The sequence below is a fragment of the Bufo gargarizans genome, chromosome 5 (assembly GCF_014858855.1).
Source record: "Bufo gargarizans isolate SCDJY-AF-19 chromosome 5, ASM1485885v1, whole genome shotgun sequence".
Classification (NCBI taxonomy): Eukaryota; Metazoa; Chordata; class Amphibia; order Anura; family Bufonidae; genus Bufo; species Bufo gargarizans.
In genome coordinates this window covers 186,695,783-186,717,595 of record NC_058084.1, presented here as the reverse complement: position 1 = coordinate 186,717,595, position 21,813 = coordinate 186,695,783, and the positions used below count along the sequence as shown (strand labels likewise).

The 21,813-nt window shown below is 44.4% G+C and overlaps 1 protein-coding gene and 1 long non-coding RNA gene across 2 annotated transcripts in view; both read right to left on the bottom strand.

The window, feature by feature from the left end:
- Window positions 1-6,980: 6,980 nt before the first annotated feature.
- On the bottom strand, window positions 6,981-11,691 carry LOC122939034. Its single transcript, XR_006390079.1, has 4 exons — window positions 11,633-11,691; window positions 10,998-11,068; window positions 8,737-8,781; window positions 6,981-7,163 (listed from the first exon to the last, which is right to left on the bottom strand). It is a non-coding gene; the product is annotated as an uncharacterized LOC122939034 (long non-coding RNA).
- A 364-nt stretch (window positions 11,692-12,055) lies between these two features.
- CDCP1 (CUB domain containing protein 1) overlaps window positions 12,056-21,813 on the bottom strand; it is a 67,738-nt gene continuing 57,980 nt past the window's right edge. Inside the window, exon 9 of the mRNA XM_044294961.1 lies at window positions 12,056-13,364. Within this exon, the coding sequence (XP_044150896.1) occupies window positions 12,929-13,364 (436 nt within the window). The 3' untranslated portion in view covers window positions 12,056-12,928. The remainder of the gene's footprint in view (window positions 13,365-21,813) is intronic.

Sequence of the window (21,813 nt, the reverse complement as noted above, 5' to 3'; positions counted from 1 at the left end):
AGTAATAATGCCCCCCTTGTGCCCATTCTAGTAATCATGTTCCCCATTGTTCCCAACTAATAATAATTCTCCTGATATTGTGCACCAGTGCCAATACCCCTTTACAATGTGTGCTAGTACAAAAAATACTCCTGCCAGCACATAAAATAAAATACCCCCTTATAATATGTGCCAGTGCAAACAATGTTCCCTTAAAATGTGTGCCAGGACATAAATAGCCCCCTTCTGTGCTCCTTCTTAAGTGGCCCTAGTACAGTCAATATCCTGACAGTGCCACCCCATAATGCATGCCAGTCCAAAAACATCCCCCCCACCCCCTTATGTGTGCCAGCCCCTATTCAGTGCCCCCACTACATGCCCCCATAGTGCCCTCTCCACCCCCAATGTCCCCATAGTTCTCTGCCCCCCGCAATGTCCCCTTAGTGCCCCCAGTAGATGCCCCCATAGTACTCTCCCTACATTGTGTCCCAATAGATGCCACCATAGTTTTCCCCTGCAATACCTTTTAGTGCCCCCAGTAGATGGCCCCATAGTGTCCCCCTCTCCCATGGTAGATGGGCCCCAAGTGCCTCAGTAGATGCCTCTACATCATAGTGTAAAATAAAAAACAATAAACACAGATACTTAACTCTGCTTTCAGAAATGCCGTACAGGCCTTTTCCGGCCTGTTTCCTTAGGCGTATGTTGTCTGGCTCATGTGTCGCTGTCAAATACGGGAATCTCCCTATCACGTGACCCAGGTGTGACTGCCAAGGGTCAATCTATTTCACACACTCAATATCTCACGCCCCTACACACAGGCCTCATACTGAACCTAGATCACATCCCGACACAGCCTTTCATGCACCCCAACATGCTGCCACCATCTATGACATTTAAATGTACGCACCAATGAATCAGGGGCTCATAGAAAACCACACAGTGCCCCACTTGCAAGCAGGCTCACAGTAGCACAGGCCACATTTATAGCAAATACACGGTAACACAAACCGCACTCATACACTTCAAAATGGAGGTTACTGGGGTCATTCAGGGCACAAGGCAAAACCATTAAAGATGTAATTAAATGTACTAAAAAGGTACAATACTTAGTTACAAGAAAAATTAAAAGAAAAAAGACACATAAAAGTGCACAAAAAAGTTATAAAAATAAAAAGGATAAAAACAGAAAAGTTCTTACTACACAATGAATTGTATGATCAGAGCCCATTCTGGTTCTGGGGACAGGAGAACATGAAACACAATCCAATGCTGATCGGATCCCCAAACTGTGTCAATGAAAGGTTCCAAATCCCTCATTTGTATCTCCATTTGGCAGAGGGTGCAGCTGAGAGAGGTCTCCCTGCCCCTTTAACGGTGAGTTCCACAGCACCCCACCCCCTTGACAGTGACCTCCACAGGGTCCCGCTCCCTTAACATTGACCTCACAGTACCCTGCTGCCCCTTTAATAGTCGCCTCCACAGTCCCCTCCTCCCTTAACAGTGACCTCCACAGTGCCTGCGCTGCCCCTTTAACATTGATCTCCATATCGGCCTGCCCCCTTAACAGTAACATCCAAAACACCCTCCCCTTTAACAGTGATCTCCACAGCGGCCGTCCATTTATTAGTGACCTCCACAGTACCCCATCTCCTTAACAGTGATTTACACAATAACCCGCCCCCTTAACAGTGACCTCCACAGAGCTCCATTCCCTTAAAATGTGACCTCCACAACACCCGCCCCCTTAACAGTGACCTCTACAGCACTCTGCCCCTTAACACTGACCTCCATAGCGGACCGTCCCCTTAACTGTGACCTCCACCAATCCCTGCCCCCTTAACAAAGACCTCCACAGCATCCTGTCCCCTTAACAGTGATCTCCACAGTGGCCGCCCCTTTATTAATGACTTCCTTAGTACCCAGTCTCCTTAACAGTGATTTCCACAACACCCGCCCCTTAACAGTGGCCTCTACTGAAATCTGCCCCTTAACACGGCCCTCCATAGCGGACCGTCTCCTTAATTGTGACCTCCACTGCAGCTTGCCCCTAGGGTGGCCCCTAGGGAGGTCCGGTTTTAGGCAGGACTTTCAGACTCCCTGTCCTCCGTCTCGTGTGGTCCTGGACAGACACAGGAATGTTCTTTTGAACAGCTGACTCTCAGACAGCAGTACTGTGCTGTCTAAGTGTGTGAGCTGCAGGGAGAAAGTCACCCTCTTTCCCACCGCTGCAGCTGACAGAAGTAGATTTTTACCTTAATTTTTTCAATCCCCGTCGGCTGCAGAGTGGGAGGGGGCGTGGCCTAACCGAGTCAGGGTCGTGGCTTAGCAGGACCTGGGGCGGGGTTTTAAGTCTTTTGAGGGTGGACACGTACTTTCTGCAAGAGTGTCTCCCCTCTGGGCACCTTACTGGCTCATTTGCATACAAAATAAACTGAATTTTCAGAGGATAAAAATGATCTAGGCACATCTGGAAATAAGGTACTAAGTGCTATTAGGCCATGGCTTTACTTCAATAGCGATTATCCTGGTGACAAATTTCCTTTAAAGCTCCCCTACAGCAGTGAAGAAAAATGGCTGGGTTGTTATGGAACCCTGGTCTAAAACTGTGGGTATGTGGAGACTAAGGGCCTGCGAGTTTCTTTTGGCTGATAAGGGTCATGTGACCAGGCTTCTATTGGCTAATGCATTTTTTGGGGAATCTCTCAGGAACGGTACGTGCTAGAGAGTTGAGACCCGGTGTAAAACCTTTCCGGACACCTGATGTACCTGTGTGCCAAATTTCATAATTGTAAATGTGACGGTGCGGATTCCTTTAGTGGACATACATACACACACACTCAGCTTTATATATTAGATTAACATAACATGTCTTCCTGTCCACACTAATGGATATTCGGGCCCTGACATGGTTAATTAATGTATATTTCATCAGGGTAATTGTTCCGATACCAAATATGACCGGTGTTGGGGTCCCAGAAGGTGAGATGCTCGTTAGGTGGGAATGCTGGCTGTTGGGGGAAAATGTTTCGTCTCCTTACGATGGCATGTAATGATTATAATAATTAATATGTGAGTTGTACAAGAGATGAGTTATCGCAAAAATGAGATATTTTCTTCATCTTCTGGTAATCGATCTGAAAAGCTTCTGTACCCCTGCCGGGAGGTGTCTTTCTGTCTGGGTGTACGCATTTCCAGGAAACATCTTCACTACCACTTGCAAAGGTCCAGTTTTTTAACATTCAAGTGATAAACTGATTTCCTCCAAGGGGAATGCGTATTCCAAATGCAGGCCCAGACTGAACGGCATCATAGTAACAGTCTATAAGGCTGAAAAAAGACATCTGTCCATCTAGTTCAGCCTGTCCATCTAGTTCAGCCTGGTACAGACAATTACAGAGTGGCATGAAAATATATAGGATCACATGACAGATATAAAAGCATAAACAGATAAAATAAAAGTAAGTTATGAGAAAGACTGTCCATTTCTCACAGGCGCGATGATTATTATGTCATTGTGCCGCCCTCTGACTGAGCCTGGAGCCTATCAGAGGTAACGGTGGGGTAGGGAGACATCACTCCCGTGCCCCTGCCACAGTACCCAATTGTATTGCTGTCCTGAGGACAGCAATACATAATCAGCGGTGCGCCACTGATAAGGGGGCCCTGTGGGCGACCGCTGCGACCCCTATAACTACACCAGTAAGCAGCCAGAATCTGTCAGCAGTTTTGACCATGCTAAACTGCTGACAGCACTAGATAGGTGCTGGGGAGAGCAGTAGAAGCATACCTTTTATGGAGCTTTCCTCATCAAGAGTACTGAGAATATGAACGTCTATTCTGCCAGAGTCCCCTTAACATGGTTGTCCAACCCTTTACAACTGATGGCCTAATCTCAGGAAATCCAGCATCCCCACTGACCAGCTGATCTGTAGTAGCTTTGGTGCCAGAACTACACAGCGCCATCCCCTGTGTAGTAGACGGTGCTCCTTCCATTCACTGTCCAACGGATGGAACTGTGCAGGTCTGGGACCTGAGCTACTGCAGAACAGCTCATTGGCATTGGTGCAGGGTTACTGGTTACACCACACCGGGTTTATTTTATTTTATTTTTTTTAGCTGCGGCTATAATCACTGTAAGTGATGCTCTTATGTTTCACCATTAAAATGTGTCAAGATTCGGATCATGTTCAGTTCCAGATAAAACAGTACATCAACTGTAGTTCGGAATCTATTATTTACATTGTTTCATGAATTTAATGTGATAAAATGTATGTAGGGAACACTGGCCACAAGTTTAAAACTCGCATTTTAGAAGATCTCAATTACATAACGAACCCAAATATTACTAAATATCACTAAAGCCCTATTTTCTGTTTCATAGTATAGTGCCAATTCCTACACAGCACCTGTTATAAGAGGAACATTTATTTAACACATGTATTTGAGGGAACTAAAATGATATTCAGGATTATAGTGCACATGTAAACAAATATCACAAAACTTCTAGTAATACGAAGGTATTATGACCACTTCAGGCTGTTAAATTAAAAAAACTCAGCCAACCAATGTAAATAGTCTAAAATAACAAAAGAAGCCATATGTACTTCTCATCTCCCCTGCATCTTCCTGGCTGCAGCGGTGACGTTTCATGCACACATGTCACAGTGCAGCCAATCAGTGGCCTTCGCAGTACAAGGGACATCATTGGCTGCAGTGGGGACCTGTGTGCACAAAAGGTCACTGCTGCAGCCGGGAAATCAATCAAACAGCAGTGCAGAGAACCAGAAAGGGATATTATATACACATACATCTTTTATTATTTTACACCATTTACAGGAGGGTTTTTTTCCCTTTAACTCAGACAACCCCTTTAAAAGGTAACTTGTCACAAGCTTTTTGCCCTCCAAAACACCACCACTAGATGACTTATCCTTTCTAAACCCTTTTTAAAACTGTCCACTGTTCCTGCTGTGACCACGTCCTGAGGAAGTCTATTCCACAGAGTCACAGTTCTTACAGTAAAGAAGCTTTGACGCTTCTGGAGACTGAACTTTTTCTTCTCCAGTCGGAGGCAGTGCCCCTTGTTTTTTTAGCGCATTTTACATGGAACATTTTTTCACCTAATTTTTTGTATGGGCCATTTAAATATTTGTATAGGTTAATCGTGCCCTCCCTTAGACGTCTCTTTTCAAGACTAAATACATTCAATTCTTTTAATCTTTCTAGATAACCGAGACCCTCCATGCCCCTTATCAGTTTAGTCGCTCTCCTCTGTACTTTTTCTAGCTGCAGAGAGTCCTTTCTATGGACTGGTGCCCAGAACTGGTCTGCATATTCCAGATGAGGCCACACCAGCGCTTTGTAAAGTGGTAGTATTACATCCCTGCCCGAGTCCATGCCTCGTTTAATGCATGACAATTTCCTGGTGGCTTTAGAAGCAGCCGATTGACATTGTGTGCTGTTATTTAATCTACCATCTACAAGGATACCCAAATCCTTCTCTATAAGTGACTCTCCCAGTGTTACATCACCTAGGACAGCGATAGGCAAACTGCGGCTCTCCAGCTGGTGCAGAACTACAACTCCCAGCATGCAAAGACTGCCTACAGCAGGGAATGGTGGGAGTTGTAGTTTTGCAACAGCTGGAGAGCCGCAGTTTGCCCCTCACTGACCTAGGACATATGAAGCACGGAGATTATTACTACCAAAATGCATAACGTTACATTTATCCACATTGAACCTCATTTGCCAAGTTGATGCCCAATCACTCAGAGTGTTCAAGTCACCTTGTAGTTAATGGACATCTTCCATAGACTGTACAGTACTACATAGCTTAGTGTCATCTGCAAAAATAGAAATGGTGCTATCAATTCCGTCCTAGATATCATTAATAAATAAATTAAATACACCACTTATAACCTGGGACCATTCTAAATAGGAATCATTGACCACAACTCTCTGGACACGGCCCTTCAGCCAGTTTTCAATCCAGTTACAGACTATACTTTCCAAGCCTATAGGTCTATATTTACCTGTGGAGGACCTTGATACTTTTTTGAATATGAGCACCACATTTGCATTGCGACAATCACTTGGCACTGTACCAGTACCTAGAGAATCTTTAAAAATTATAAACAGGGGCACAGCAATGACTGAACTGAGCTCTTTAAGCACTCTTGGGTGTAATCCACCTGGACCCGGAGCCTTATTCACATTTACCTTATTTAACTTATCTTGGACCATGTCTACAGTTAGCCAATTGAGTATATTACTGGATGTACTAACAGCCCGAGCACCACAGATATCAGCTCCTTTCTCTTCTTTTGTATATACAGAGCTGAGCTAAAAAAAAAAAAAAAAAAAAAAAAACATTTAATAACTCTGCCTTTTCCTTATCTTCAGTGACTATTATTTAGGGGACCTACCTGCTTGGACCTTAGTTTTTTAGCATTTATATATTTAAAGAATATTTGGGGATTTGTTTTGCTCTCTTCTATTTATTTTGCTGTGTGGATCACGGACCCATTCAAGTTGATTTGATCTGCATAAGTCTGTGCAAACCGCATGGGATGTTGCCTGTGCATTGGGGATGGCAAATTGCGGTCCCCAATGCATGGAACGGCCGACCAATGGCCGTGTGCAGAAGCCCTTAGAGACACCTTTTGAGCTATACATAGGAAGGGAGAGGAGCTGTATTAGTCTTTTCTTGATACTTTTCCTTCTTTTAGTATCCACTCCCAGAAGTGACTCAAAAATGCCACATAAACAGCATGTATAATTTCAGCCCAGAAGACTACTTTTAAAGGAAATATGTCAGAGAATAACCTATTATTTGAATCATGTTAAATTTATGTTCAAAGAATGGGAGATTAATTTTACTTTTCCATGACCTAAAAAAAACAAAATCCTGCAGTTTTGACGCTGGCCACTAAGCCTAATAATAGGCACCACCTCTTGGTCAGTACAGATCACTTTTTATCATTATAGGCATAATGGAGCGAACCATACTGATAAATTCAGTGTGGTGAGCCATGATGACATGGCACCTAACATTACAGTTAATATGTTGATTATATTATTTACTTACCTATGTGAAGAATGGGTTAACCCAGATGCTGTGGGTGCTTGCGCTGATATCTTCAAATTTGATTGGAGATCACTTTAACTGCCAGTTTGAGAACCTATAAAAGAACAGAAAATAACGATTTTGGCTCATTCACGTAAGTATTTTTCAAGAGACAGACCTGCGTTCATCTGTGTCATGGAAGATCTGTTGAAACAACTTATTTTCAGAGCAGAAAGCAAAGGGGGAGAAGAATGGCTGAGGAAGTGCTTACAGCAAGGACCGGACCAGCAAGAAGAGCTTCTTTTATCTTCTAATCCCGTCTGCTGCGCAGTACCTGGCGCGAGCGCCGAACTGATCGATCCTCCCTGCGATAATTTTTTGCGCATGCGCGAAAAACCTGAGACCCGCTCGCCGATTAAAAAACGTCAGCGGAGAGACAAGAGGGCATATTCCCCTTCACAATATGCGCCTCCTTCTAAGACCAAGAAAACCAACTTATCTTCAAGCCGAGCCAGCAGGAAAATTCAACGGCGTCATTTTCAACAGCATTCAACTGTCACTCAGGAGCCATCACCTGCTTCAACAGTTGATCATCCTCCTACATCATCTGCTTCTGGTGAGCTGAATTATAACTTTTTAAGTGACTGCAAACCGCAGGGCACTATTAATCAAGAGATTAATTCACTTGACATTGATTCTTCTAAATTGAAGATTCAGTTGTTTGATGAATTTTTACTTTACCTATCTAAAAAGGATGAGTCACCAAAAAATGTTTGGTCTGGATTAGCAGATGTCAGTCAAGTTAATACCCTTAATAGTCTGACTGCTGCTAATTCAACCATTCAACCGTTCACTAATGTACCTAAAATGTCCAATATTAACCCTGAAATGGCAGTAATTCCTGAGCTTGAATTTAACTCAGGTATAAAAGAGACATCTGTTAAAGAAGTTCTGGCGTGTCAAATTTCTCCATTAGGGTTTCATTTACCCTTGAGCGTGAAAGAAAAAATTTGGAGAAAAGAATATGTTGAAATTTTTTCTCTTCTTCCTTCATCTAGTGAGAATTTAAAAAGTGAATTATTGAAAGACAAAAAATCAGATTCTGAAGAAAATAGAAAATTACACCAGAAATCCTTTTTTAACTGACTGCAAGCATTTAATATATACGCAGCAGTTTTGGGTGAAAAATTTCCTAGTCTTTGTACTGGTTTAATTTACCATGTAGATACTATTTTGGAGGCATATAGAAATTTTGGCGGAATGGGTTGGTGTCTGTATGACGAATCCTTTCGTCAGAAACTTGCAGTATATCCGAATCTAAATTGGGGTAGTAAAGATGTCGGGCTTTGGTTGAATTTAATGCTCCCTAACAAAAACAATCTTTTTCGTCAACCCAATTTCATTAACGTCAAAAAAGGTATCTGTTTCGCATTTAACGAGTCGCATTGCAGATGGCAACATAATTGCAAATACCGACACGAGTGTTCTTTCTGTGCCGGTTCTCATTCAGCCTCAAAATGTTTTAAAAAACAAGGTATTCACTTCCCAATTTCTAACAAGGAAATTCAATCGTTTAAACAAGGTGACTCCGCTGAATTTGCCAATAATAATTCAGTGGCTAGGTCATTACCCAAACATTCAGATGGCTAATTTATTAATTGACAGTTTTACCAATGGGTTTTTCATACCTGAATTTGTGGGTCCAGGTTGCATTCTAGTTGAAAATGCGTTATCTGTAAAACAAAATATTGACATTGTTAAAGAAAAAATTGAATCTGAAATTTTGGCAGGTAGGATTGCTGGTCCCTTTGATTCTCCCCCCTTCTTGAATTTTCGTATATCTCCTTTAGCTTTAGTTCCTAAAAAAGAACCAAATTCTTTTCGTCTTATTCACAATTTATCTTATCCTAAATTCAGTTCCTTAACGATGAGATGGAAAAAAATAAAGCCAGTGTGAAATACTCCTCATTTGATCAAGCTTTGTCTTTTTTACAAAAAGCAGGCCGCAATTCTCTTCTTGCCAAAGCTGACATTAAATCTGCTTTCAGACTACTACCTATAAACCCCATCGGTTATAATTCTTTGGGTTTTTATTTTCTCGATAAATTCTTTTATGATATGGCCCTTCCCATGGGATTCACCCTATCTTGCTTTTATTTTGAGGCGTTTTCAACTTTTCTACACTGGGTTATGGATATTCACTCAGGTAGTGGATTTTTACTACATTATCTCGATGACTTTTTATTTATAGGTCGTGTAGATTCGGATGATTGTATGAATCTTCTGAATAGATTCATTGGTATAGCTAAATATTTCTGCATTCCATTAGCTGTAGATAAAACTGTCTATCCTACTACGAATCTCAAGTTTTTGGGCATAGATATAAATACAGTAACAATGGAATTTAGCATACCAATGGAAAAAATCCAGAATACTGTTCAACAATTAACTCGCATATCCGGAAAAGAAAAAATTACGCTTAAACAACTTCAGTCTCTTTTAGGTTCTCTTAATTTTATTTCTCGTGTGATTCCCATGGGAAGGGTCTTTTCTAAAAGATTGTATGCTGCCACATCAGGTAAGTCCTCACCTCGATCCCATATTCGCATCACCAAACAACTAAAGGATGACATTTCAGTTTGGTTGCAATTTTATGTGAATTTAACGGTCACACCATTTGGCAGGAAGAGTTTGTTGGCTCAGACACCTTGTCTCTTTATACAGATGCGTCTGGTGCTATTGGATATGGTGCTTATTTTGACAACTTTTGGTCTGCCGAACGTTGGCCTTTAAATTGGATTACTAATAACAAGTACTCAAAAAATTTGGTTTTTCTAGAATTATTTCCAGTTCTAGTTTCTCTAACAATTTGGTCCTCAGTGTTTCAGTATAAGAGAATTCTGCTAAGGTCGGACAATATGGGAGTAGTTTTTTCCATAAACTGTTTAACTTCAAAGTCTCCGTTAGTTTCTTCATTATTGCGTAAGATAGTTTTTCAATGTCTAAAATTTAACATTTGGATAAAAGCTAGATTTATTTCTGGGAAAACTAATTATATTGCTGATTATTTGTCCCGACAGCGCTTCAAGGAATTCTTCTTAATGACACCTCGAGCTTCCCGAATGGGAATTCCTTGTCCAACTCATCTTTGGGAGATATCAGAGGATTAACTAATGAACTTAATTTTGGTTCATTAGCCAAGAATACATGGGCAGCATATTCTGCCGCATGGTTGGATTGGAAGCTTTTCTGCATATCTCAAAAAATTTCTTACATTGATTTTAATTTAGGGAATTTTATCAAATTTATTATATATCTTTACAACAACGGTTTACAAGCCGATTCTATTTCTAAAAAATTATCGGGCATTTCTTTTTTCTTTAAATTAAAAGGCGAAAGCTCTATTCTGAATAATTTTATCATTAAACTAATGATTAAAGGTATCAAAAGAAAGTCAGTCCACAATGTTAAGACCAGCCCTTTATCTATTGAACTGTTACAAAAGGTCATATGTAATTTAGTATTAGTTTGTTCTTCGGAATATGAAACCAATTTATTTTCTGCAGCATTTTCTATAGCTTTCTTTGCTGCTCTAAGATTAAGCGAGATTGCTGCAGACAATAAAATCTCAAATCCCCCATTATTGATATAGGACCTTCAAAAGTTGTATGGATTTTTGGTGATGAACTGATTCAATTGGCTGAGAGAAGATCTGCTTTTAGACATTCTACTGTTAATTTAGGTTATTCAGCAGAATTTTCCATAAACTGGTTTTCCTTTGCTGACCTTAAAATTTCTGATATCTTCAAGAATGTCAGCCTTATATATTCAAAAATGTCGAAACCTGACCTGTTTATTTTACATATTGGCTCGTTTGATTTGGGAAAAATCAAAACGCATTTGTTAATTTATGAATTAAAAGAATTGTTATGTAAAATATGCTACTTACTTGATGGTGTTGTACTCGTATTTTCTGACATCATCCCAAAATTTTCTTGGTTCAATTCTGAGTTATCCTTTCTGGAAACAATTAGGAAAAGAATTAATAAAAAAAATGGAGATTTATTTGAAGGAAATTGGTCATGGCAATTACAGACATGTTGAATTAGAAGGATTCGTTAGAGGACTTTACCAAGAAAAGGATGATCAGCTTTCTGATATTGGATGTGATATATTCATTTCAGATTTGCAGAACATAATTGATAATGGTTTTTATTAAAGGCTTGCAATGTTTATTGGGCCACTTGTTTTTATGTGGCGTTGTGGGGTTAAGTCACTCTCTGAGTGGACTGAGTGTTATATGGTTTATTGGTTTAAATATTTACTTATTTATATTTGAGAATAAATTGGATTAACCAGATTATAATTAATTGGTTAAGTAATAAGCATTGCGGCCTTTAATTACCCAACTAAATAAATAAAGATATTTGCTTAAATTCTATTTTGAGTGATGATTTATTCTATTTTGTGAATTGGAGCGTATGACATCATGGAGCGAACCATACTGATAAATTCAGTGTGGTGAGCCATGATGACATGGCACCTAACATTACAGTTAATATGTTGATTATATTATTTACTTACCTATGTGAAGAATGGGTTAACCCAGATGCTGTGGGTGCTTGCGCTGATATCTTCAAATTTGATTGGAGATCACTTTAACTGCCAGTTTGAGAACCTATAAAAGAACAGAAAATAACGATTTTGGCTCATTCACGTAAGTATTTTTCAAGTTCCCTCCCTCCCTTCCCTATTTATTTTGTCGCTTTGCTTATTGACGGGGGTTAAGTCACTCTCTGAGTGGACTGAGTGTTATATGGTTTATTGGTTTAAATATTTACTTATTTATATTTGAGAATAAATTGGATTAACCAGATTATAATTAATTGGTTAAGTAATAAGCATTGCGGCCTTTAATTACCCAACTAAATAAATAAAGATATTTGCTTAAATTCTATTTTGAGTGATGATTTATTCTATTTTGTGAATTGGAGCGTATGACATCATTACAATGACAGATAACACCTACATACAGAGATAAAAAAGGATCCCAGCATACACAATAGGGGATTGTAAAAGCATATGTATTCTTTCCTTGTACATGCCTAGAAAACTCTCCCATAGAAGTCAATGAGGCCCCCTTCAGTCCATCGTGTCTATAGTTCATGGTGGCTGCTGTAAAGCATCTCTCTAAATGCTGTTAAAAACAGTTGGCTGCCCTCACAATCAGCAAATAAAATAAAAAATATACAATCATAAAAAAAGAACAGATTTTTAAAAAGTATGTGCGTCACTATGTGGTTTTAGCTGGCAGAAAAATAATTATAGGTGACATGTACCCTTTAAGGTTTATCTTTTATTGAAGGCTGAGGGAGCTAGTTGAATATGGAACTCAAAGTACATTAAACTACTTAAGGGGTTGTATATAATTAGAAGAACCTGACTACTTACTTTCAAAAACAGTGCCACCCTCCTTCAATGGTTGTTTCTGGTATTGCAGCTCACCTTTATTGGACTAGTGGGGTACTGTTTTTGGAAGAAAGTAAAATCTTTTTTCTAACCTTGTACCCTTAAATTTCATGAAAAAAACTGTTTACAAAGTATAGTACTCAAGCAGATACATATTACACATATTTCTATAAATTAAAAACAAAAATGTACAATGTTGTGCTCCTTATGGATTTCATCCACTTTAAGCAGTGTCTTGTAGCTGCTGAAGTTCTTTACATTACTCAGCTGTTGTTCTGTGAAGACTGTAGCACTGTGCTACACATAGGAGTCATTTCAGGGTGCTCGACATCTCGCTGGACATTATCCATGTCTCATCTGCATTTGTCTCATAAGATATAAAATAAATAACATCTGTCTTTCTTGGACACATCAAACTGATGTAGTTCCACTTCTCGAATCGTCCATGTAAGGTATACTAGTATCTTCATTTTCCACTGGGTGCCTTGAAATTGATTGAGAGAATATGTAAATCTCATTATCTTTCATTGAAAGAGCAAGAGGTTCCTCCATGATAATGTCACTTCCATCCTTTACATCTTCTTTGGCGTTTCCATTAGGGAAAGTGATTGGGGGAACAGGTGGAGCATCACCCATGGGACCCTCAAAAGGCTGGTACACATCAACCTCTGGATGCGTTCCCTCGGTTTCTGGTAAGAGGTGGCCATAGACCATGGTATCATCAATGACTGCGTAGATATGGGACTCGTTAGTCTTTCTTCCCTTCTTGAAAAATGCTTGGCGTCGAGGTGCCTCTGTATTCACCTTGGAGTTGTATATACCCACAGGAGTTTCGATCTGCTTTTTCCTTTAGGTTAAAAAAGTACATATTACCAAATGACAGTAATAACTGATAGGTAATCTACAATGTTTTATTGTTCTTAAATATTAAAATTAGTATCCAAATTAATTTTCTGGATGCAATAAAAACAAACACCTTCCATTAAAGACTATTAAAAATGTCTCCCTAAGGGATCATGCACACGAACGTGCCTTGTTTTGCAGTCCGCAAAACATGGATGCCGCCGCCTTCTGCAATTTGTGGAACGGAACAAGCAGCCCATTATAGAAATGCCTATTCTTGTCCGCAAAATGGACAAGAATAGGATATGATATATAATTTATGCGGGGCAATGGAACGGAGCAACGGATGCGGACAGCACACAGATTGTTTTGCGGCTCTGATGCGGTACCAAACTACGTTTGTGTGAATGCGACCTAACTTGTGCAGAACACTGGGCTAAGAGACAGTATTGCAAAACTTTGTCCCTGCTTTTCTGAGAATCAGATGAAACATTCATTAATTGATTCTACATTGTGTTTTTTTAAGTTCTCTAAGAATTATCTATGACTTAGGCCTGTTTGTGTTGTTGTTTTCCGGTATTGAGATCCAACAGAGGATCTCAAAACCGGAAAAAAACATATCCATTTAGTCCTCATTCATTCTGAATGGAATGAGATCCGTTCAGGATGTCTTCTGTTCGTTAGCATTCCGTTTTGTGATAGAAATGGAACAAACCGGGTCACAAAAAACAATGCAAGTACATTTTTTAGGATCCTAAATACAAAAAAAAAAAAAGGGATCTGTCGCCCATTGACTTTCAATGTACATAAACAGATGCATCCTGATGTGCAAATTAAAAACTGAACCGTTTTTGCCAGATCTCAATACCAGAATTAACATTGTAAGTGTGAAACAGGCCTTAAGTTGTGTTCACATAATTTTCTTGCACACACACACACACACACACACACAGACAGACAGACAGACCAAAAATATAAACCCAACACTTTTGGTTTTGCTCCCATTTTGCATGAGCTGAACTCAAAGATCTGAAACATTTTCTACATACACAAAAGACCCATTACTCTCAAATATTGTTCACAAATCTGTCTAAATCTGTGTTAGTGAGCACTTCTCCTTTGCCGAGATAATCCATCCCACCTCACAGGTGTGGCATATCAAGGTGCTGATTAGACAGCATGAATATTGCACAGGTGTGCCTTAGACGGCCCACAATAAAAGTCCACTCTGAAATGTGCACAATTTTGCCTTATTGGGGGGCGGGGGGGTGTCTTAGAAGACCAGTCAGCTTCTGGTGTGGCCACCATTTGCCTCACGCAGTGCAACACATCTCAGTTGCATAGAGTTGATCAGGTTGTTGATTGTGGCCTGTAGAATGTTGGTCCACTCCTCTTCAATAGCTGTGCGAAGTTGCAGAATATTGGCAGGAACTGGAACACGTTGTCGTATACGCCGATCCAGAGCATCCCAAACATGCTCAATGGGTGAAATGTCCGGTGAGTATGCTGGCCATGCAAGAACTGGGATGTTTTCATCTTCCAGGAATCATGTTCAGATCCTTGCAATATGGGGCCGTGCATTATTATGCTGCAACATGAGGTGATGGTCGTGGATGAATGGCACAACAATGGGCATCAGGATCTCATTACGGTATCTCTGTGCATTCAAAATGCCATCAATAAAATGCACCTGTGTTCATTTTCCATAACATACGCATGCCCATACCATAACCTCACCGCCACCATGGGCCACAGCGTTGACGTCAGCAAACCGCTCACCCACACGACGCCACATACACTGTCTGCCATCTGCCCCAAACAGTGAAAACCAGGACTCATCCGTGAACAGAACGCCTCTCCAACGTGCCAAACTCCATCGAATGTGAGCATTTGCCCACTCAAGTCGGTTACGATGACGAACTGCAGTCAGGTCCAGACCCCGATGAGGACGACGAGCATGCAGATGAGCTTCCCCGAGATGGTTTCTGACAGTTTGTGCAGAAATTCTTTGGTTATGGAAACCGATTGTTGCTGCAGCTGTCCGGGTGGCTGGTCTCAGATGATCATGGAGGTGAACATGCTGGATGTGGCGGTCCTGGTGGTGTGGTTACACGTGGTCTGCGGTTCTGAGGCCGGTTGGATTCACTGCCAAATTCTCTGAAACGCCTTTAGAGATGGCTTATGGTAGAGAAATTAACATTCATTGCACGAGCAACAGCTCTGGTAGACATACCTGCAGTCAGCATGCCAATTGCACGCTCCCTCAAATGTTGTGACTGCTGTGGCATTGTGCTGTGTGATCAAACTGCACATTTCAGAGTGGCCTTTTATTGTGGGCAGTCTAAGGCACACCTGTGCAATATTCATGCTGTCTAATCAGCACCTTGATATGCCACACCTGTGAGGTGGGATGGATTATCTCGGCAAAGGAGAAGTGCTCACTAACACAGATTCAGACAGATTTGTGAACAATATTTGAGAGTAATGGGTCTTTTGTGTATGTAGAAAATGTGTGTGTGTGTATACACACACACACACACACACACACACACACACAGGGCTTTTTTTCTCAGAGAAAAGGTGGTGGAACTCATCCCCCCCCCTCCCCTCCCCTCCCCTCCCCTGGCCACGCCCCTACCCACCCCTAGGACCGCCCCCTAAAACCGCCCCTTTAGAGAACAGGGATGCAAGTAAAATTTGGGGGGGGGGGGGGCTATAAAAGTCCAGCCCAGCAAAGAAACCCCCCAGATGGGGATGGCACTGTTAATGGGGGATCTGGGGATGGCACTGTTAATGGGGGATCTGGGGATGGCACTGTTAATGGGGGATCTGGGGATAGCATCCACAGACCCCCCCACCCATTAACAGTGCCATCCACAGACCCCCCCCACAACAGTGCCATCCACAGACCCCCCCACCCCATAACAGTGCCATCCACAGACCCCCCCACCCCATAACAGTGCCATCCACAGACCCCCCCACCCCATAACAGTGCCATCCACAGACCCCCTTAACAGTGCCATCCACAGGCCCCCCCCACCCCATAACAGTGCCATCCACAGACCCCCACAACAGTGCCATCCACAGACCCCCCCACCCCATAACCGTGTCATCCACAGACCCCCCCACCCCATAACCGTGCCATCCACAGACCCCCCCACCCATAACCGTGCCATCCACAGACCCCCCCACCCCATAACCGTGCCATCCACAGACCCCCCCACCCCATAACAGTGCCATCCACAGACCCCCCCACAACAGTGCCATCCACAGACCCCCCCACAACAGTGCCATCCACAGACCCCCCCACAACAGTGCCATCCACAGACCCCCTTAACAGTGCCATCCACAGACCCCCCCACCCCATAACCGTGTCATCCACAGACCCCCCCACCCCATAACCGTGCCATCCACAGACCCCCCCACCCCATAACCGTGCCATCCACAGACCCCCCCACAACAGTGCCATCCACAGACCCCCCCACAACAGTGCCATCCACAGACCCCCTTAACAGTGCCATCCACAGACCCCCCCACCCCATAACCGTGCCATCCACAGACCCCCCACCCCATAACCGTGCCATCCACAGACCCCCCCACCCCATAACAGTGCCATCCACAAACCCCCCACCCCATAACCGTGCCATCCACAGACCCCCCCACCCCATAACAGTGCCATCCACAGCCCCCCCCACCCCATAACAGTGCCATCCACAGACCCCCCACAACAGTGCCATCCACAGACCCCCCCACAACAGTGCCATCCACAGACCCCCTTAACAGTGCCATCCACAGACCCCCCCACCGCATAACCGTGTCATCCACAGACCCCCCCACCCCATAACCGTGCCATCCACAGACCCCCCCACCCCATAACAGTGCCATCCACAGACCCCCCACCCCATAACAGTGCCATCCACAGACCCCCCCCACAACAGTGCCAGCCACAGACCCCCTTAACAGTGCCATCCACAGACCCCCCCACCCCATAACCGTGCCATCCACAGACCCCCCCACCCCATAACCGTGCCATCCACAGACCCCCCCACCCCATAACAGTGCCATCCACAGACCCCCCACCCCATAACAGTGCCATCCACAGACCCCCTTAACAGTGCCATCCACAGACCCCCCCACCCCATAACCGTGCCATCCACAGACCCCCCACCCCATAACCGTGCCATCCACAGACCCCCCCACAACAGTGCCATCCACAGACCCCCTTAACAGTGCCATCCACAGACCCCCCCACCCCATAACCGTGCCATCCACAGACCCCCCACCCCATAACCGTGCCATCCACAGACCCCCCACCCCATAACGTGCCATCCACAGACCCCCCACCCCATAACAGTGCCATCCACAGACCCTCCCACCCCATAACAGTGCCATCCACAGACCCCCCACCCCATAACAGTGCCATCCACAGACCCTCCCACCCCATAACAGTGCCATCCACAGACCCCCCCCACCCCATAACAGTGCCATCCACAGACCCCCCCCACCCCATAACAGTGCCATCCACAGACCCCCTTAACAGTGCCATCCACAGACCCCCCACCCCATAACAGTGCCATCCACAGACCCCCCCACAACAGTGCCATCCACAGACCCCCTTAACAGTGCCATCCACAGACCCCCCCACCCCATAACCGTGTCATCCACAGACCCCCCCACCCATAACCGTGCCATCCACAGACCCCCCACCCCATAACAGTGCCATCCACAGACCCCCCACCCCATAACAGTGCCATCCACAGACCCCCCACCCCATAACAGTGCCATCCACAGACCCCCCCCACAACAGTGCCATCCACAGACCCCCCCCACAACAGTGCCAGCCACAGACCCCCTTAACAGTGCCATCCACAGACCCCCCCACCCCATAACCGTGCCATCCACAGACCCCCCACCCCATAACCGTGCCATCCACAGACCCCCCCACCCCATAACAGTGCCATCCACAGACCCCCCACCCCATAACAGTGCCATCCACAGACCCCCCCACAACAGTGCCATCCACAGACCCCCTTAACAGTGCCATCCACAGACCCCCCCACCCCATAACCGTGCCATCCACAGACCCCCCACCCCATAACCGTGCCATCCACAGACCCCCCCACAACAGTGCCATCCACAGACCCCCTTAACAGTGCCATCCACAGACCCCCCCACCCCATAACCGTGCCATCCACAGACCCCCCACCCCATAACCGTGCCATCCACAGACCCCCCCACCCCATAACGTGCCATCCACAGACCCCCCACCCCATAACCGTGCCATCCACAGACCCCCCCACAACAGTGCCATCCACAGACCCCCTTAACAGTGCCATCCACAGACCCCCCCACCCCATAACCGTGCCATCCACAGACCCCCCACCCCATAACCGTGCCATCCACAGACCCCCCCACCCCATAACGTGCCATCCACAGACCCCCCACCCCATAACAGTGCCATCCACAGACCCTCCCACCCCATAACAGTGCCATCCACAGACCCCCCCCACCCCATAACAGTGCCATCCACAGACCCCCCCCCACCCCATAACAGTGCCATCCACAGACCCCCTTAACAGTGCCATCCACAGACCCCCCACCCCATAACCGTGCCATCCACAGACCCCCCCACCCCATAACAGTGCCATCCACAGACCCCCCCACAACAGTGCCATCCACAGACCCCCTTAACAGTGCCATCCACAGACCCCCCCACCCCATAACCGTGTCATCCACAGACCCCCCCACCCCATAACCGTGCCATCCACAGACCCCCCCACCCCATAACAGTGCCATCCACAGACCCCCCACCCCATAACAGTGCCATCCACAGACCCTCCCACCCCATAACAGTGCCATCCACAGACCCCCCCACCCCATAACAGTGCCATCCACAGACCCCCCCCACCCCATAACAGTGCCATCCACAGACCCCCCCATTGCAGACTAGTTATAAAATGTGTATAATTAATAAGGATTCTATTCATGAGGCCCCCTTTGTAGTAGAACATTCAATATAGCCACATCCTACTCACAGGGCTGTTATCTTAATGCAGGCCGGCCGGGCAGAAGAGCGGCAGCGTCACTGACTGATGTCACGTGCCTGCGTCGCCTGCTTCATTCATAAAGTAGGCCGGGCAGGCACGTGACGTCAGTTGTGACGCTGCCGCTCGTCTGCCCGGCCGGCCTGCATTAAGATAACAGCCCTGTGAGTAGGATGTGGCTATATTGAATGTTCTACTACAGAGGGGGCAGCATGAATAGAATCCTTATTAATTGTACACATTTTATAACTAGTCTGGAGCTGGGGGCCGGAGCACAGTGAACGCACCGGCCCCCAGCTCCTCCTCCCAGTCCCTCCCCGCTGATACATCGCAGCCTGCAATGCTGGAGTATGGCAGGCTGCGATGTCAAAAGGTGGCGGAACGCCGTTCCGGTGCGTTCCGCCAGAAAAAAGCCCTGCATACACATATACATACACTCACCTAAAGAATTATTAGGAACACCTTTTCTATTTCTCATTAATGCCATTATCTAGTCAACCATGGCAGTTGCTTCAATGCATGTAGGGTTGTGGTCCTGGTCAAGACAATCTCCTGAACTCCAAACTGAATGTCAGAATGGGAAAGAAAGGTGATTTAAGCAATTTTGAGCATGGCATGGTTGTTGGTGCCAGACGGGCCGGTCTGAGTATTTCACAATCTGCTCAGTTACTGGGATTTTCACACACAGCCATTTCTAGGGTTTACAAAGAATGGTGTGAAAAGGGAAAAACATCCAGTATGTGGCAGTCCTGTGGGCGAAAATGCCTTGTTGATGCTAGAGGTCAGAGGAGAATGGGCCGACTGATTCAAGCTGATAGAGGAGCAACGTTGACTGAAATAACCACTCGTTACAACCAAGGTATGCAGCAAAGCATTTGTGAAGCCACAACACGCACAACCTTAAGGCGGATGGGCTACAACAGCAGAAGACCCCACCAGGTACCACTCATCTCCACTACAAATAGGAAAAAGAGGCTACAATTTGCACAAGCTCACCAAAATTGGACTGTTGAAGACTGGAAAAATGTTGCCTGGTCTGATGAGTCTCAATTTCTGTTGAGACATTCAAATGGTAGAGTCCGAATTTGGCGTAAACAGAATAAGAACATGTATCCATCATGCCTTGTTACCACTGTGCAGGCTGGTGGTGTAATGGTGTGGGGGATGTTTTCTGGGCACACTTTGGGCCCCTTAGTGCCAATTGGCCATCGTTTAAATGCCACGGGTTACCTGAGCATTGTTTCTGACCATGTCCATCCCTTCATGACCACCATGTACCCATCCTCTGATGGCTACTTCCAGCAGGATAATGCACCATGTCACAAAGCTCAAATCATTTCAAATTGGTTTCTTGAACATGACAATGAGTTCACTGTACTAAAATGGCTCCCACAGTCACCAGATCTCAACCCAATAGAGCATCTTTGGGATGTGGTGGAACGGGAGCTTTGTGCCCTGGATGTGCATCCCTCAAATCTCCATCAACTGCAAGATGCTATCCTATCAATATGGGCCAACATTTCCAAAGAATGCTATCAGCACCTTGTTGAATCAATGCCACGTAGAATTAAGGCAGTTCTGAAGGCAAAAGGGGGTCCAACACCGTATTAGTATGGTGTTCCTAATAATTCTTTAGGTGAGTGTATATACATACACACACACACACACACACATACATATACATACACAGTGGCATGCAAAAGTTTGGCCACCCTTGGTCAAAATTATTGCCGCTGTGAACAGTTAAGTAAGTTGAAGATGAAATGATCTCCAAAAGGCATAAAGTTGAAGATGAAAACACGGTTCAACATTATAAGCAATATCAGTGCATTATTTATAGAATTTTAGAGTGAAAAAAAAGGAAAGGAGAACCTTGCAAAAGTATGGGAACCTAAGGAGGATTTCAGTACTCTTGTTCACAATCATTAGGAAAGGCCAGCTGTTGCAAATTTCAAAGCTTTATAAATATCCAGACTCCTCTAACCTTGTCCCAAAAACACAGCAACCATAGGTTCTTCTAAGCAGCTGCCTACCACTCTGAAAATTAAAATGGTTGAGGCCCACAAAGCAGGAGAAGCCTATAAGAAGATGAAGTGTTTTCAGGTTGCCATTTTCTCAATTCGAAATGGTCATCAGAAGAAAACCTCTCCTGCATCCTCACCACAAAATTCAGTGCCAGAAGTTTACAAAAGAACAACTAAACAAGCCTGATGCATTTCGGAAACAAGTCCTGTGGACCCAAGGGGTTTAAAATAGAATCCTTTGGCCACAATGCGCAAAGATGTTTGGAGAAAAAAGGGCACATAATTTCATGAAAAGAACTCCCCAACTATTAAACATGGGGATGGATCAATTATGCATTGGGGTTGTGTTGCAGCCAAAGGCAAGGGGAACATTTCACAGGTAGAG